Source organism: Melanostigma gelatinosum (assembly GCF_949748355.1).
Source record: "Melanostigma gelatinosum genome assembly, chromosome: 6".
Taxonomy (NCBI): Eukaryota; Metazoa; Chordata; class Actinopteri; order Perciformes; family Zoarcidae; genus Melanostigma; species Melanostigma gelatinosum.
Genome location: NC_136639.1, coordinates 4,389,233 through 4,408,808, shown reverse-complemented (window position 1 = coordinate 4,408,808; position 19,576 = coordinate 4,389,233). Strand labels below are relative to the sequence as shown.

Sequence of the window (19,576 nt, the reverse complement as noted above, 5' to 3'; positions counted from 1 at the left end):
CTCATCCAGGATACTAGTTAACATGAGATGATATCAGGTCAAGCGTTATGTAATATCAACTAAATAGACAGCTGTCTGAGTGTGCGGGACATCAAGTCATTAGTGCTGAGCTGCTAGTTCTTCATGCTGACTGATATCATTGTGGTGCACTAGTCTGGACGTGTTGCTGTGACACACACACACACACTAAAAGTTGAAGTTGAAGGACTGCGGTGCACCGTCAGCACTTCAAGCTACAGCGACTCAACAGCAAGAGAGAGAGAAGCAGCAGGCGGCTGATAAGAAGACAGAGAACCGTCTGCTTCTGATTTTTCAGCTGCTGATTGTTTTGACGAAGAAGAGTAGAAGCCCACCGATGTCTGGAGTCGGTCCACACTTCCCAAAGCACCGGTGCATCTGGGGGTGCAGGTTGTCGTCGCTGTGGCGTACTATAGTGATCATTAATAATTCATACATGGACGATGGTTGAGAAGCTCTTAAAGTGCTTCGAAAAATCAAAATAATCTGTGCAAACTCCATCTGCTGAGGAAGACGGAGTGACGATCAATGAGAAAAACGTGCTGCTTCTTGTAGATCAAAACAAACTTTGTAACCTAAAAATAGCAGCAGGCGATGTAAGAATATATTTAGTTGGCTGGCGCTGAACCTGTGTAAGACATAAGAGAATTCCCTGTGTGAGTAGAGGTTTGTCTTTTACATCATGAAGTGTTTTTAGAAGACATCTGGTCAAAGACCCAAATCAATCATTCACGGTTTATCTTCCATAAATCAAATCACAGCCGGAGCGACAGGCGAAGTCAGCTGATGTGAGAGGGAGCGAATGTTTACGCTCGGTGACTCAGCAGAACACCTGAAGGGTTGGTCTTAAAAATAGAAAGTCAAACATCCGTACACACGCACACACCTGAAGAAAAATAAAGAGCGCCGTTAAGATCCAGCTGGCCGGTTAACGGCTAGATCTTTTGTGAAAATCTTTAGCAAGCTGCAGCTGGTGCCGCGTTTCTCTTTGGCGATTTGTTTTTGAGGATGCAACGTGCCAATGTCACCTGAAGCTGTTGTCGCTCAACTGTGGTTCCTTTGTTTTGCAGCAGAGCACAGAACACAGTACACACACATCAGTCTGGATAAGATAAAGCGTGTCAGTGCATGGGGGCACGGTAACAACGTGTCGCGTGACCAAATTAAACCAAATTCCACAAAGCTTTGAACTACACATCTGATGAGTTTCAACGTGGGACTAGAAGTAGCTTTTTACAGATCACACGTTGACTACAAAATGTCCAAAGTGAAAGAAGAAAAGAGGAATATTGTGGAGAGGTGGGCAGGGTGATACCACCGTAACACACCCTGAATCCATGGACAACTATGGCGGAGCGGATAAGAGCTCGGAAGTCTTTCGCAAACTCTTAATTCTTTAACAATTATTAAAACAAAGCACGATGGCACAACTAACAGGCCCATTCTCTGCCTCAAATACAGCCATAAACAGCATTTAGTGAGTAGTGTATGAGGGATTTGACCAGGTTTTCCAGGCTGTTAATCTGGAAGATTCTGGGCTTTGCGGGTCCTCCCATGTTTTCACTTTACTGGCACGCCGCCAGCTCGAACGTGAACACAGCGCGTGTTACACAACAATAACGGCTTCCTGCAAAAATCCTCTTTCCTGCCGCAATAAAGACTACTATTGTTTTCATCACATTCAAATCGCTGCCAAGAGTGAGACAAACTGCTCTCCCCCTGACAGACGAAACAGAACAGACAGAAGAACGAGGACAGGTGGGAAGACGCAGAGAACGATAGAATAACTGGAGAGAGAGAGAGAGAGAGCGAGAGAGAGAGAGAGAGAGAGAAAGAGAGAGAGAGAGAGAGAGAGAGAGCCATCATACAAAAGAGGAGTGGAGGTGCACAGCCTCACATGAGACTGGTTAATCTTTTACTCGGAGTTGTAAATCTCTTTCATACATTAAAAGAGGAACTAACAATATCTCTGGTCACTGGCGCTACAGAGTCAGGTTCACAGATTAGCGCTGAGAGCAAGAGTTCAACTGGAGGGATGTAGTAAATGTGTGCTGGTGTATGGTACGCGTAGGGAGTGTCACAAGCTCGGCCTCTTTAGGAAAGGGAGGGCGTTCGAGCTGTCGGGACACATGACGAAGCCAACGGGGAAGTATTGATTAAACACAGAGGAGACAAAAAGAGGGGAGGGCGAGAAAAGAAACCAGAAAAGCAACTTCAACCGCACAATCCTCTACGTCTGATGTTTATATAACGTCAAGAAATGTTCTATTCATGTCGTTTGCAGCGTGACACGAGAAACGCGAGCGCCTGCAGCTCAGAAGACAATGAGATTAAGGAACAACACTGTTCCTCTTTATTCACTGTTACAACCGTTGTAGTGTTAAAGCAGCATGTGTTTACATTCAGTGTACCCTCAGGAGCTAGCGTAGCGTAGACGTCAATGTTTTTTACGTAGAGACGTCACGTTTTAGAAACTTCTCTCAACCTCTCGGTGTAACGAGTATGACTATTACGCAACGTTTAACTCGACGAGCTCTAAATCCACTCGGCAGTTGATCAATTGTTTGGTTTACTAAATACACAACAATACAAATAACGGCCCTCGTGTGTTTCCTTTCACCGTCGATTAAACTGATGATTTTCTCGATCAATCGATTAATTGTTCGGTCTATAAAATGCCAGAAAATGGTGAAAAATGGCCGACGAGTCAGTTTTTAGTGGATAACCATTTCTCTTATCCAAGAAATAAACAAATATGTTCGGAAAACAAAGGATTGTTGCTTCAGTGATTTTCAAGGAACCACTAGGATGAGAATCGTGGTCACGTGACCAACGCATGTAAACAAGTACAGGGCTGCTGTTAACATGTCATCTGATAGATATCCACCGACTTTAACGATTATCGTCACGAGAAATAAATCTGTATTATTTCAAAGAATAATCATTTAGTCCATTATTTAAATAAAGCTCCAATTTTAAATATTAAAATGTCTTGTTTCATCCAACTAGGAGTCCAAAACACAAATATATACGTGTTTAATATCATAGAAGACAGATATTTATCAAAATATTAATATATTTAGATAAACATCGCTGGTGCAAGTGAATTTTGGGAATTCTTGCTTAAAAATTGGCACAAATCAGTTAATTGTTTCAGCTTTGTTCAATTCCATCTTACACGTTTTGACAAACACATGACAAAAATAGTTAATTTGAGAAATAAAATTACCGTAGAAAATAATGTGTGTTGTCTTTTTTACTACTGCCGCACTGTGTTTGGGCTGAGCCTTCATCATCATCTTCATCACCATCAATATATATACAGTATTAAACGACACAAAGGAAACCGTGTCGTACGTGTTGTTTTACCGTTGATGCTAACCCCGTCATGATTCAAAGAGCCCGAGGACAACACGCCAGCCGATACACGACGCTGCTGCTCGAGAGTGCAGCATGTGCACAAACCGACGCATTTTTTAATTCTCGTAAATTTCAGAATGCTCTTCAGCTTGTTCCACTATTTGCTATAAAACACACCCTCTACATTGTATTCACAAAAACACTTTTAAGAGGGTGATAAACTATTTTTTGTATTTCCTCTTTTGATGTCTGCGGTTACTATTTCCTGCGCCAATGGCCGACAGCCAGTGTGTCATTAAAATTTCATCTCATCTAAAAAGGTCGCTTCATAGTCGATCTGAAAGGTCACGTCCTGATGACTGAAAAGGGTTGTGTAGAGAGAGCACACACACACACACACACACACACACACACACACACACACACACACACACACACACACACACACACACACACACACACACACACACACACACACACACACACACACACACACACACACACACACACACACAGAGAGAGAGATGGAGAAATGTCAGAACATGTATTGATGATTCTTATAACCATCTATTCAGAACTGAACTTTCAGAGTAAAACAGTTGAAAATCTTGCAGCAGATTTGGTTGTAAAGAGCAGAACCTAAAGAAACACACACACACACACACACACACACACACACACTCAGACGCAGTTGGATGCCGTCCCTGTGGGAACGGATGCCAGGCGGCAAGTGAGTGGAACTTGAGATGTAAGCGGGGGGTGAGGTGTGTGTGGTGGTGGTGGTGGGGGGGTCACAGCGTGGAGGCTGGCTGGTTGTAAATAAGGTACTCGCTGCGGTGTGTCTTTATGTTAGATTTCCTGTGGATATTCTTGGTTTTGCCCGTTTGGTTACAGTTGCTCATCATTTTTAATTAAAAACAATAACTCGTTAAGTATCGGGGGATCTTTTCTCAAGTCCAAGTCAAATCTACCCGACACTTGATGAATCTATAGAAGATGACGAGCAGGAAACAGATAAGATCTGCTCTCACAAGCTGAGACAGACTTCACCATTACGCCGCTGCAGACAGAGACAGAGCTTCTCCGTCGCTAGCTAAAGAGACAGCATGTCAAAGGAAGTACTTCAGCCACTAAATGTTGCCTCGTAAGAGTATATTTCTCACATGGATCCGGAGGCTGTGTCGAAGAAGTGGACGTAGTCGTGGTCACGTCATCCATTGGTTTGTGGACTGAGGTTTTGAAGCATTTTGGCTGTCGCCATCTTGGATAAAGGTCCTCGCCACCTATTTGTTGTTGCAACCAGTCAAGAGAAGTGACCATATTTGGACAGCGGAGGAGTGACGTAGAGACGCCGCATAAGACTAGTACCGGTAGCAACCTGTCAATCACAAGGTAGCCCCGCCCTAAAGCATCCCCTGCTTTATGGTCTGTTTGACTCTACATGGACCATAACTTATTAAATGAACATCATGCTGTATTGAAGAAGACTTGAAACTAGATTGAGACCATAAACTCATGTTTACTGAGGTAATAAATCAAGAGAGAAGTAGAGTCATTTTCTCATAGACCTCTATACATTCTGACGAAAGAAGAAAACACAATCGCCTTAAAATGAAATGACAGTCCCCAGATATTTTACCAAGGTGTCAAACCTCTTTGGACCTTATGGTTCAGGCTCTGTGGTTGTACTCTGTATGTGTCGACCGGACCCACTGAGTAGACGCGTTGATGAACTGACTACGAGCTGGAACACTGGCTACGACAAACTGCAAAATTCAACCTCTTAACTTCATTCTTCTGTCAGACTTCGGCTCTTTTTGTGCAAAATTTAGCTAAATAATAAGTTTCAAGCTGTTAAGAGATTCATAAGACAGTACAGCTCCGAGGGGGAGGCCAGATGTCAATGAGCAGATGCATCGCCCAAAGCTCTGCAAAGTGCAGCGAAAACCCTTTTTAGTGTGATTCACACTGATGTTGAAACTCTACCAGATGTCTGAATTCAACTTTGAATACAACCATCCTCAAATCAAAGCAATCATAGGATGCTGCTGATGAGGAAACATCCTTTTCACTTGTCTCTATTCCTCGTGTATATCTGATCACCAGTGACCGGGCGTTTTCTCCATCGCGTTACTCAAACTCAACACGACTACCGAGTAGGTTACTCATAACGGTCTTGCAGTAAATCTCTCTGCCGAGCTTATGTGGATTGTTTTCAATTCTCTGTGCAGCCTCCGTGTGTGTGTGTGTGTGTGTGTGTGTGTGTGTGTGTGTAGGCACTGCAGCTCGTTTCCAAACCCTCCCACCTCGCTAGCCGAGCCGACTAAAGACGAGCCGCAGAGCAGTTTCTTGGCCAAATGTCATGCAGCGCCACCACCGCGGCCACTCAAAAGTCAAATCTACAGCAGCTGATCTGAGAGAAGATGCAAGTCGAGAAGACGGCGACTCGGCCGGGACGCATTCAGCGAGACAAAAATCACGTGAACGTGGAGCCGAGGATGCCGTCAGAAGAACAATCGCTGTGAGGAGATACAGACACAGCGAGTGTGTCTGCCGTCTGTGGCCTTGAGGCCAGACGCCCGAGAGAAGGAAAAATAAATCCCTGCGGGGGGGGGGGAGGCGCGTCACTGTCTCTGTGTGTGTGTGTGTGTGTGTGTCCTCTCCTGAGAGAGGGAGTGTGCACGAGGATAAGCAGCACAAGCAAGAAGAGAGAAGTGAAATGAGGATGTGATTTTGGATATCAACGATAAAACGTTTGTTTCCTGACGAAGCCTGAACACCACTTCAGCCATTTTTATCAGAAACTCGACTTCAGACAAACAACGGTGTTCTTGCTCACATTGTTTAGTGTGTAAGAAAAAGGCCAAACCTGCTTTCTCTTGTCGTAATACCACCAACATGTTTAAGATGGTGACTTGGCTCAGTGTCCCTCCTGAAACTCTTCAGCAAATACTCACACCAGCTTGAAATTTAAAGCCAACAGGACTTCCAGTCAGGGAGTCTGGAGGACAGATAGCGTCTCCTAATGAAATGCTTGATGCTCACAGCAACCACAGCCGCTTCACTGCACAGGACTTCATCCTCCCACTCTGGATGAGATCACATAAGATACTTGATCTACCAGCAAATACACACACACACACAAAAGAACATGTTGGGGTTGTTTTCCACGCAGCGTTGCAGGCAGGATGAATCCACACATCCCATTGATCACCAGACCAGAGTGAGCTCACGGTGACGAGGGAGCGGTTCAAATTATCATGTTGACTTTTGCCAAAATGATGCTGGGAAAGGGGAGCAGTACTGCCATCGTAACACTCACAAGTAGAACTTCAAAGATGAGCATCCAGTCCACCAACACGCCTGACAGCCTCATAAATAGTCAAAAATGAACTGCACGGTTTCTGTATGGCGTCCATGTGACGAACAGCCTTCTGAGAGTGTTTCTACAGTTATGCTACTTTATACTCTACTCCACGACATTTCAGAGGCAAATATTGTACTTGTTACTGCACTACTTCTAGTAAATACCGTTAGTTTCTTTATAATATCAATACAAAACTGAATCAACTACAATTATTGTAATTCAAAAGGGGCCATTCTGCACGTTTAAGGACGATTTTGAGTGTTGCTTTCACGTTTACTTTAAGATCGGAGTACTTTTCTGCCTGTGTTGGATAACCGCAGTATTAATTGGGGATTTATTTATCATATCAACAACATCGCAAGATCGCCACGAACCTTTCTTGAACTCCTCCAGCATGGAGTCCAGCTTGGTGTCGTGGAACACGAAGTGGACCGGGTGGTTGTAGAACTTGGTGATGGTCTTGAGCGCGGTGCAGTCGTCCGGGTCCACGAAGGCCAGGTCCTTGACGTACAGGATGTCCACGATGTTGGAGCGCTCGTGATCGTACACGGGTATCCTCGTGTAGCCGCTCTCCATGATCTCGGACATGGTGTTGAAGTCCAGCACGGTGTCGCTGTGGATCATGAAGCAGTCGCCCACCGGCGTCATGACGACCTCCACCGTCTTGGTGCGGAGCTCCAGCGCGCCCTGGATCATGTTGAGCTCCTCCTTATCCAGGCCGTTGTACGGCTCGGTCACCTTCAGCATGCCCACCAGCTTCTCCCGGTTGTACACGGTGCCGATCTCCTGGCCCAGGACGCAGTCCAGGAGCTTGCTGATGGGCCACGAGAGGGGGAAAGTCAGCAGCATGAACAACTTGGTGACCATGATGGTGTTCGCCCCGACCGCCAGACCGTGCCGCGAGCACAGCGCCTGCGGCACGATCTCGCCGAAGATCACGATGCCCACCGTGGAGGCGACCACGGCGCCGATGCCGGACTTGGTGAGGTCGTCCAGCAGGATGGTGAGGGTGGTGTTCACCAGGACGTTCCCGAGGAGCAGCGAGCACAGCAGATAGTTGCCCTTCCGGCGGATGGGCTCGATCTTCCGCGCGTACTTCTTCTCCTTGTCGGTGCCGCAGGTCTGCACGATGCGCAGCTCCATCGGGTCCAGCGCCATCAGCCCGAGGTTGAGCCCGCTGAACATGCCGGACAGCACCAGCAGGAAGCAGATGATGATCACCTGCAGCCAGGTGGGCATCAGCGACTTCGCCACCTCCACCACGCGCACCCTGCCGTCCTTGTCATCCATCAGGTTCCACGTCTCCTCCTTCTCCTGCGTGTCGCGGACGCACAAGCCGAACACCTTGACCGCCTCGCTCTTGCGGAGCTGCTTGATCCGGAGGCTGACCACGCCGGAGGTGTTTTGGTTGTTCACCGCCATGGAGCCCTTCACTTCTACGTCCTTCGTGAGTTCTGAACAAGTCATGTTGACTGGGGTCATGAGTGCGCCGAAGGTGTCGTCCTCTTTGTCGCTGGAGTAAAGTTCCGTGAACTTGATGAGCGCCGAGGTGTTCGGGAGCAAGTGGAGCCCGTAGAACCTGAAGAGGATGTCGCTGCCCTCGGTCACCTGGATAACTCCTCTCTCGGTGGTCCCCGCCGGCGTGTCGCTCTTCTCCAGCCGCATGCCGAGTATCCGGGGCCCGCTTCTCGACTCCGCCGCCGCCTCCTCGGCCCGGCTGGCCGCCAAAACACCAGAAAAGACCAGTAAAGTTAGCGTGAACCCGAGTTCACTCGAGTCTATCGCCATGTTTGTTTCGCTCTCTGCGAATGGGGGGAACTGACGTCACACCTACTCGTTTCCAACGAGCACCACCCTGCTCATTTGCATAAGAACAAACATCGACAAGGTAGCCAATCAGCTGGTGTGACGTCATTCGACCGAGCCCCCTTCAGTTATCATTTTTAAGGTCGGCTGATATATATATATATATTTTTGCTTTTAAGGTAGACTGAGTGGAGTTTTAAAAATGTCACGAAGTTACATGTATTTTTTCTTACTAATTTTATCCTTTTTCTAAATGATGCATTTTGAGCTTTGACAACATTTATTTAATTTTATTAATTATTAATTGTATTATTCATTTTATTATTATTTATTATTATTATTTCGATTTGTTTTAAATAAAACCTGAACGATATGAGTGCTGATCAATACAGCTGAATTCCCGTATAGCACATTGTCCTTTTTACATTATTTTTTCGTGAACAACAATCCAGATATAGTATTGGCATTTCAATTGGAATTAACTTTATTCCAATTCATCTCCAGGTCTGTAGTGAGGGATAAATGTAATGAAACAGATTTTAAACTATTCTTGCTGCTTGTTGGTATCAAATCATAAATACAATAGTTTCCTATAAGAGACAGAATACCAATTAAGTTCACATTTAGCACAATTAAATTAGTCAATACAACTCGCTGATATTCAGCTATTTGAATTTAAATAAAGTGAAATACCCTACAGTAAAATGTTGTTGTTTTATCATGGTCCCACTTCTGACAAATTAGACGTTACAGGGAAACATTTAAGTATGAGATGATAAGTGACAAAGAAACAACAACACAATAACTGATTACAACTGATGTGTTTGGGTTGAGGCTCGGTGACATTGCAGTTTGTTTTGCATCTGAAAGATCATTCTTTCATGAGTTTTTCTCGTTTTCCTGTGTACATTTCTATTAATGATCCATAACATACGACTGCGGTGGAACATATGGGACTATAATAATCTACTAATGTATGTGAACCTGTGTTTTACTGACCACTGAACACCCACCTGCTCCATTCTATAGCAGAATCTTACCTCTAGACAATATGTTGGTGCTAAAAGAAAAAGAAAGAAGGAACTCTGAGAAGTGCAGAACTCCTGGATTATTTTGTTAAAATGGAGAATACCTTGAAATGAAAAAGATGAAACTACAAATAACTATCTTCTTTTTCTTTTGAAACATCAGCATATGTAAGTGTATTTTCTTAGAACAGAGCTCCATCTTGTGGTCAAATCACACAGTGCAGCCCGATGGACGGCTGTGGAAGTTGTGAAACACATGCTGTTCAAATAGAAATCAGCTTCCCATCATTAATGCTGATGCATCAATGTGTGAGCAGCATTTTACTAGCTATCTCTATAAGCAGTTATGGTCCAGTGTATAGTCTACGCCATCGTATAGTCCACGTCAGGTAGAGCAGATGAGTTAAGTGGAACCAGGTGTGTAGATGTTGCAGTCACGTGATCGAGAAAGAAGGGAATGTATGCCATTAATGTCTTTAAATACATATAAATATATATATAACACTTGAAATAATTGACCAATCACCAATGTTTGTGCACATGCGAACAGAGCAAAGGTCTCTTGTTGGTTGGCCTGGTTTGCTGAAGTGGTTGTGGTTGCTGTGAGGGTGGTTTGCGGAGCAATCATGATGCCTTGCCACTGTGCACTACCTCAGTGACCTCAGAAGGACAGAGAGAAAAGTATGAAGGCAAATCACTGTCAAAATCCGAGAGCGCAAATGAGATCCATGCGCGCACGTATTTTACTTTGACGAGCGCTTTTACATCACTCCGCGAGCAAAATGTCGTCTCGCGAGCGACTTCAGTTCAGTTCAGTTCAGTTCAACTGCTTTTAAAAGGTTCTCACTGCCTCATCACGCTCCTCTCACACAGTAACATGACATCTACAACTTCCAGCCTTCCTCCAGGTTCCACCACCAGTTTCTAGAGCTGCTGCCACGCCAGGCATCAGTCATCCTCTTACCAAATCTCTGGGAAAGAAAACAAAAAGGGCCGACTGCAACTTCATGTCATCCACCTCCTTCAACGTACAACATAATATGTCTCTGGTGCAATGTTCCCTCTAAGCTGCGCGCTTGAGCAATCGCGCACTGCTCGCACAGTCTCAGCGCACAAGAAAATCTATGCAGCGCATAAAATAAAATTCAACATAAACGTATTAATTAATATCTAATATTAGTCCTAATCTTATCTAATCAATTAAACCAATAATAATAATAATAATAATAATAATAATTTTGTTTTCTGTACTATTTTGCAACGTAACTCAGTGAGTGACAGGTGTCCAGCCAATGATACGATTCGGTTCACTTACGCTACGCAGCCAATCATAGCATTGACACTATTGCCCTGCCCATTCGCGCCGTGCAGGTTAGCTAGCTAACAACAGTGCGGCGGAGTTACGAGACGCAAATGCTAACCCCTTATCATGGCGAAACGAACGGGCAGCGACACATCCACTCACCAAGCCATTGGAAAAAAGAAATGTGGTTCTTTTAAGATGGAATGGCTGTCGGAGTATGTTCAAATAGAAGAACAAGCGGTGAAACTGGGTGAGATGTTTTCTTTTTCGAGTGAGAAGGGTCTACTCTGCAAAACATGCAGCGAAGCTAAAGTAGCAAATGAGTTTTCCGAGGGAAAAATGTGGACTGAATGGAAGTTGGACTACCTCAAGCGTCACATTCAGCAGAAAAAACAAAAAATTAAATCAAAACAGCATCCAGAAATCGTCTTGAAGTGGCACATTTGGACCAGCTGATGCGCATAAAGTCAAAGCAAGAAGCAGACGAGGCCATCAACCTGGACAAAGTGTACAACCATTGGAGAAGTGAGAAGGACAGACGTGAAAAATAAGGTAAAATTTAAGTCAGATTTGTGCATATTCTAGTGACATTTATTAAGATTTTTTACTTATGGATATTAATCATTAAATTATGTTACTACTAGATAATTTATGGGTAGTAGAAATGATAATAAAAAACTGAGTAATTACATATTTTACAGACAGAGTTACAGGAATTTACACTGTATCACAAGCTACAGCACACGTCATTGTGCAAAATGTGAATGTTTTAATGTGAACAAAATGTTATGTCTGAAAGGTGTATATGTATCATTTCTTCCAGAACAGGACCCTCACACAGGCCAAAGCAAGACTCTTCCCATGGCCAAGCAGGACTCTCACATAAAACATACTACACATCTCATGAACAACAAGATTTTTGTCTTTTTCCTTTAAAGTTTGTCAAATCACTTATATTAAAAGTAAACTAGTGAAAATTGCTGCTGTAATTTGATTCTTTTAATAAGCCATGTAACTTGCTATGATCCAAGGTTTTGAACAGGTGTGATACTGGTGTGTGGCCACAGCGTGCACATCTGATGTTGCTCACAGTGGTCCTCAGTGTGCTCAGGGAGCTTGTGTGTATGCCCAGACACATGACAAATTAGAGGGAACATTGCTCTGGTGCATCAAACCCTGAACCACTGCTCCCTCCCTTCTGTATTTGTCAAAGCCTCGTGTGTGAAATGTTAATATGTTCTGGATCAGATCACACTGTCCTGTCCAGTCCCTCCTGAATCCAGAGAATATCACTTTAGTAGTATTCGAGTCCATATATTCAGTCCACAGGTTAAGAGGAAGAAGAAGAAGCAGCAGATGAAGAAGAGGAAGCTTTAAAACGGAAGAAGAAATACTTTAATTGTTTCACTTTATTGTTATTTCCAACACATAACAGACGAGCCTGAAATACATGCAATAGAGATGTCAGCGCTCCTGCCTGTTGCTCCAAAATCAGACCTGACAACATCCTCACACCTGGTAATGACGTTCACAAGACACCCAGATTATCAATATCTGTATTTGGGTTTTTTGTCAGATTACTGAAAAATACATTTATTTTACTCTCCTTGAAGTACAAACTGAAAAATATCTGAAGTTCAGTCTTCCACTCAAACGAGTTTATGCATTTTGGCGACACCTTGTGGTCGCATCATTGGAGGAACGTATGGTTCAGTGAGGCTGTTTGGTTACTGTAATACAACATGCTCAGTGTATTCAACGATTCATATGGTTAGGTCCACTTAACATACATCAATTGCAGCAACCATGAAGTTGAATCACCTCCCAAAGCTGAACAAAACCTTTTTCTGTTGTTGTTGTATTACTTTAGTTTTAAACTGAGAGCAGATTTGGGTTTATTAAACCACAGTGATTTCCTCCCCTGGGTCTCCAGGAAGCTGAACCCTCAGTCAGGGGGGCAGACGGAGACATTTACAGAGTGACAGCAGCAAAGGGGACAGTGAACAACAAGAGGCATCAATAAAATAAGAAAGAAAGAAATAAGCAGTCAAGATACTTCTACGAACATCTCAGGTGGACACGTTGTACTTTTCACCACATTAATCCAACAGCTACAGTACCGCTGTATTCAGACCAGTTACTTTAGAGTTTATGTGTTCCATAAACATGCGATCATATTCAACACAGTGTCTAAGGTTGAAACGTGTTGTCTTGTGGCCTCTAAAAGAAAGTTGAGGCTGCTTGTCATGTTTCAGTTTATTTATTTATATATATCCAAGTTGGAACTCTTGGTTGGACAAAACAAGAATTGTGACTTACATTGATGCTGCTTAAGGGACATTTTCAATGCAGTGCTTTTACTTGTGAGTATTTTACGTCCCTGCCTCCAAATTAGCACTTAAACCTGCAGGATGTGAAACTGGTGTGTGCGGTTGTTTCATTTATAAGTTCACTAGGGGTCATAGTTACCTCAAACTTCTTAATTATCACTTTACTCCACTTTTGCGCGCGCTTAATATGTTTTTTTTTGTATGTATTTTGTTAATGTAGTTTTCCGTGTTTTCATGTCAAAAGTAGAACTTTAACAAATCCTGCGCCCTCGCCACGGAGGGGAGTGAAGAGAGAGAGAAGGAGGGAGGAGTGGAGAAAAATGAGAGGAGGGGAGAGCACGAGAGGGAGGGGAGGGGAGGGGAGGGGAGGGGAGAGGAGGCGGGAGGTGGGGAAGCCTGGAGGAAAAACATTAGCCCCTCGTTTCTCCTCGCAGTTGTGAGATTTTTCGTGTTTCCTTTCCAGGACGCGTTTTTCAGCTCCGCCGCAGGACGCACCGCACCAAGGACGCACCGCACCGCACCAAGGACGCACGGTAAGGAGACACGCTGCCACTCGCACTTTGGGTTGACCTTGGGGGCGTCAAGGAGAAGCGAGGGAAGGTGGTCGACATGCCGAGATGGATTTATTGTTTTTGGAGGGGGGTGGAGAAAGTAAGAGATGCAGCAGACAGGCGAACAGGAAGCTGTAGGGAATGAAGGGCGAGCGTTGTCTGTTTCCGAGTCCCAAACTTTAAAAGTAACGGAAAGAATTAAAGCCCGAGTTGACGGAGAAGAGAGTTTGCGTGGCTGGGTTGGAGACGGGGACACAACCTCTGCTTCACTTACTTTCTTTTCTCTCGAAACAGCTCATCGCGGGTGTATTTCCACAGCAACACGGGTTACTTCTGCGATCATTCAACTGAGCGCAAACTTCCCCAACACTTCTTACAGTCCACGCATTTGACTTAAACTCTCACTTGTTCACTGTCAAAGTGTGCTTTGTTGTTTTTGAGCAGGAAGGTTGCAGTCTGTAGTGTGTTGTAGGTGAAGATGACGGCACCGTTGTGTGCGGGAGTCTACTGATGATATGAAAACTATAAGATGACTCTGCGTTTGACTGACTAGACATTTACTCTAAAACACACAAGAGTGGAACAAGTACTCAGATGTTTTACTTCAATAAAAGTAGCAACAACTCTGTGTACAAATACTCTGTCACAAGTCCTGCATTCATAATCGCAATTCAGTAAAAGTACAAAAGTATTGACATCAAAATATACTTAAAGTCACAAAAGTACGCATTATGCATAACGGGTCATTTCAAAATCACATGTGTTGTATTATTGAACTATAATTATTGTCTTATGGCAGTAAAGGTGGAGCTGATTTAGACTGCTTTTTGTAGTGCCGTGTAGCTCAATCTGTACTAATACGTCATCATTTCTTGTGTACATTGTATCTGAATCTGCAGCCAAATAAATATTGTGGAGTAAAAAGTACTATATTTGCCTCTGAAATACAGCAGAGTAGAAATATAAAGTAGAAGAAATGTAAAATACTCAAGTAAAGTACAAGTGCCTCAAAATTGTAGTATAAAAAAGTATAGTATTTAAGTAAGTGTACTTCGTCAAAAAGGTCAGGGGCCCCAAAACCTTTGTTTCATGTGTCTTTATACAATCACCACTATCTTTGTGTGCTGCTATGTCACGTTAGCGCCGTTTACACTGGAGTTACATCCAAGTGTCACCTGATGCAAAACATCTGCTTCTCTTCCAGCTATATCTTAACTTTTCATCCCTGGTGTTACATTTCTATGCTCTCAACCTGAGTGATATCTTCATGCTGTAATTGATGCAGCGTCACTTCCAGAGAAAAGGAAACCTGCAGTGTGTGTTATCTGTCAGCCTAAGTGGTGAGCCCCACAGTCACACCTTCATACCGGTACAGGGATAAAGCTCCAGCCATCGTCGAGCAATGTGATCATCATAAGACTACAGGAACACTTTGTATATTTTCACCAATTAAAAATCCACCTGTGCCGTTTGGAGCGGGGTCACTTGTTTGCTGCGTTCTTCAGCGTTCGGACTTCAGCGACTTGAGGAAGAGTTTGGTCGTCCTTCAATTTACCGTCAGTATGTCCAGCATCCAGCAGCTAAAGTGAACTGCAGTCAATCAGCAGCGGCTGAAGTTCCGCCCTGTACTGAGGCCGAGTGCTGTTATGAGCTAAATGCTAACGTCTGTGTGCTAACATTCTTACAATGACAGTCGTTACGATTCATCCTGAAGGGAACGTGAATATCTGGACTAAATTTCATGGCAATCCGTCCAAAAGTCAGCTTGATATTTCACGCTAAAACCACAAATGTGAAACTCATGGTGGCGCTAGAGGATTTATCCTCTGGGGAGTATGAATGTCTGCACGAAGTTTCATGTTATTCCGTCCCGCAGTTGTTGAGATGTTTCAGTCTGAACCAAAGATGTGAACAACTGGTGAAACAAATAGAGAAAAGCAACAAAAGAAGAGTAGAAAAACTGTAAATATGACAAAAATATATGTGAAAGAATGTCCAAGCTTGTGCACGAGTTGAAGAAGCAGGTGTGTGTGTGTGTGTGTGTGTGTGTGTGTGTGTGTGTGTGTGTGCGCGCGCTAGCTACAGGCAGTTAATAAGAAAGAAAAACGTGTGCATGTGACTGAACCTCAGCAGCTTGACAGGAGGTCATCCTTGAATCTGATCTCGTTAACTGTCAGCCAGCTGCACTAATGAATCTGTGTTTGTGTCGCAGCGTGAAGGTATCCGTTGTTGATGAGTCTTTGTGGTGCATGGAGGAGGTTATTGAGCGTAAAAGGTCAATCAAAATGTCGGGGTGTGATCAAGTAAGGTGAGAGGAGGAGTGGCTCCGTGGCCTGAGAGGTCAGGTGAATTATTCAGCGGTCGATTGTTCGGGTCTTTTGGTGCGGTGCTCGGGGCTCGGCGCTGTATTGTGTCATAACTGCATCTCACTTTTCCCATTCTTGCTTTGTTAATGCTCATCATCATCATCATCATCAGCGGAGAAAGAGCTCTTAAATGGGCGACAGCTCTATTCCTGTATCAGTCACAAATCAGTTCAGTTTGTAATGTTCTCCAAAGGCAAATGTTTTTTATTTCAGACGCGAATTTCGAGAAAATGAGACGGTTTGTGAGCGACGACGCAGCAATTCATTCATCGGTAACTCACAGGAACACGGCCGGTATGTTAGCTTCTGTTTTGTTTCTTCAACCTAGTTGTCGGGTAGATTAAAGCTGATTCTGTGGTCCAAGTGAAAGTACCTGGCCCCTGTGACTGATACACTGCCATTACCAGTTTACCTTAGTGGTTCCCAACATCAGGGTCGGGCCTCTCCAAAAGGTCACCGGCAGTCTCACAAGCTGCTTTATACTCTTTTCTCTCTCGTCATGTCAGGTAGCCGTATGAACATAAAAACGATCTGGATAACATCTGGACAGAATCCAAATCGAGACTTAATGCAGCAAAAGGTGAACAGAAGAGACCTTTAGCTCCCACCCAGGAAGCCGAATCTTCCGGAGTATGTTTTTGGCGCATCACAAATCTACGTTTGTAATCAGCTGAAGTCCACGTAGGGAGGACGTTAGGGTGTATGGGTGGGTCAACACAAGACTTTCACCCAGGAGATTGTGTGTCCCATGTGACACCAAAAGTCCATGTTGGACTTATTTGAATTCACGTCCTTAACTTAAATAACATCGCAAAATACATTTCCATGAGAACTCAGGAGACAGGGTTGGTAAATGCGACCCGAAGTGTCGTTTTGAGTTTTACCTTCTTCTGCTTTGCGTGTGCAACCACAGTGATTGTGTGTTGGGCTCGGAGCGCAGCCGAAACACAGGTGACCTACACTCAATACTGTTCCTGAACGCATCCAGAGAGTCGCATCCAGGGTCGAGTACTGAAGCTGCTGCTCTGTGTAAATGCTGCTGCGTCTGCCGTGTAAAACACGGTGTTTGGCCATCGGGCTTCTTTGGATTTGTCATAAACTCGCCAGCAGTTGGCATGCACTCTGCAAAAAGTGTTTCCACAGCAGCCCCAACTGTAAAGACCCCCACCACAGAGCTCAGGGTAAGAGTGGGTGAGTTTCTGTTGAGATGTGGTTGAACTGTGGGCAGGTGAAATCCAGAGCCCTCTGAAAGTTTTACTCATTTCTGTGCTTAATGTATGACCAAGATAAACCTTTTTTTAAAGCAACAATACATGTAGGCTTTTACTTCAACTGACCAAAAATGGTTAGTTGCAGCCCTGATGTAGCTAATAAAGCAGAGGTAATATAATCTTATGTTCATACAACTTCACGGACACATCTTTACTGCAGTTTGTCCCACCTTTCCTACGGCTTTGTGTGGAATCTCACCACCTCTAAAGTGTATTAAACCTTCCTTCTGAACACACCTCATCTTCAATATGAGCTGCTTTGTGTTGATAAACTGTAACTCACTTTCTGCTGTTTAGGCCACAGTTTGGATTTCTCTCTTTAGCTTTTTTTTTTTAATCTTTCTTTCCCTTTTATGTAAAGAAGTGATTGCATGTGACGTCAGAATTTATTGTCCAAAAGGGTAAATCTAAAGTATTCTGGAGGGAAGATGCACAGAAATGTACTTGTAATGACATCAGACGCACGGTTTGGAGACTGTCGACTTACTTCGCAGTGTGTGTTTGAGTAGCTGCATTTGACTTTGTCTCCCCTGAATCCCCCTGAAGTGGCCCACAGCCCCGTTATTCATGATGTCCACAGAAGTTGCTGTTGGGGACAATGTAAGAACTCTATCAGTGCTACTTCCTGCAATTGTTGAGTCAATGCAACAGACTGAAATCTGAGGGCAGATAGGGTGAAAAAACACAGACGCCCGATTTTAAGTGTTTTGCAAAATCAACAGTTGCATTTTTCATACAGGCAGAATGTTTGCTTGTTCAGACTTTTAGCTTCATAGAAATTCTTAACAATGAACTTTAGAAGGTGAAAGCTTTGATCCGGTTTGGTTCTACTGTTCCTTCCCTGCCTTCCTTTGTTGTATCCGTTGCATTGGCCAACGATCTGAACGATACAGGATGTACCGTGGAGTCCACAGAGAGAAGCTCACTGACACGGCAATGATGAAGATGAACTGATTCGTTTGCTGATTATTTTTCTATAATTGACCTGATGTTTGGTCCAACAGTGATCATCATCAAACGTCTTGTTTTGGAAGATATTTAGTTGAGCAAAAGAAGCCAGTTCTCCCTTTTGAGAACCGTCACGTTTTTGCTTAAAATTACTTAAATTGTCAATTCATTATCAAATTAGTTGCAGATTAATGTTCTGTCGACCAACTAATGGATTAATTGACGAGTCATTACAGCTCTGCTTCGCTCTATGGCTTTATGCTTCTAGTTGCTGTGGGGCTTCCAGCTATTATTAGCCAGCAGCCTGATAAGACAAGTACCTGTTGAAAGAGACGAGACAGAAAACACATGCTCTCTAAAAACCAAACCACGCTCTCTTCTGAGGTTTAAATAAACACTTTAAACAGAATACATCTGGAAGGTTTCTGTGAGTTTCACACTCTGTTACAGAGTTTGTTGATGCTTTATGAAGGAGATCTTTCACACACCTTTCTGTGGTTCCTTTAATCATGACCGGATTATGAAAGGCGCCGATCAGGCAAAGAGACACACAATTAAATCACATCGACTCAAAATGACTACAAAGATGCAAAACGACCAGAAAGAGGCGCAAAGTGACTACAAACGGACACGAAGCAGCTACAAAGAGACTCAAAACAACTACATAAAGATGTAAAACTACCATAAATAGAGACCCAATTACTATGGGAAACACAAAATGACCACAATCAGATGCATATTAGCCATAAACAGACTCAAAATGAACACAAATACACTCAAAACAACAACAAAGATGCAGAATGACCTCAGAGATGCAGAATGACCACAAAGATTCAATAAAACAGACATTACAAAGGAACGCAAAATGGCTATAAAGAGATACTAAATGACAAAGACGCATAATGATCACAAAGGGATGAAAAATGTCGACATAGACACTCAAAACAAACAAAGAGGAATCGGAATGACCACAGAAATTGGGGAAATGACGACAAAGGGGCACGAAATGACTGCTGTGGTCAAGAAGCCACGACGTGTCTCTCGGCTGGAGCGACTCTTGGAAACGCACAGAAAGAGTTCGCGCTCGCTCCTCTGCACACCTTTCTCTCCTCGTCCTCCTTGAGAGTACGCCTCATTTATCCGGAGCTCTGTTTGCTGTCGAGGGGGAACATGCTGGAAACGCAGCAGCTGTGCTCATTGGCTTATCTGTTACTGTGGGTGATGGTGT

The 19,576-nt window shown here is 43.8% G+C and overlaps 2 protein-coding genes across 2 annotated transcripts in view; one reads left to right on the top strand and one right to left on the bottom strand.

The window, feature by feature from the left end:
• The window catches only part of LOC306778818 (metal transporter CNNM4), a gene marked incomplete at its 5' end in the record, with an annotated part of 31,989 nt that extends 23,456 nt beyond the window's left edge, over positions 1-8,533 (bottom strand). The window contains one exon of the mRNA XM_079270513.1: positions 7,120-8,533. Coding sequence (XP_079126639.1) covers positions 7,120-8,533 — 1,414 coding nt within the window. The remainder of the gene's footprint in view (positions 1-7,119) is intronic.
• A 5,119-nt stretch (positions 8,534-13,652) lies between these two features.
• The window catches only part of LOC306778989 (phospholipid-transporting ATPase ID-like), a 29,134-nt gene continuing 23,210 nt past the window's right edge, over positions 13,653-19,576 (top strand). Inside the window, exon 1 of the mRNA XM_079270729.1 lies at positions 13,653-13,745. The gene's annotated coding sequence lies outside the window, so the exon portion shown is untranslated. The remainder of the gene's footprint in view (positions 13,746-19,576) is intronic.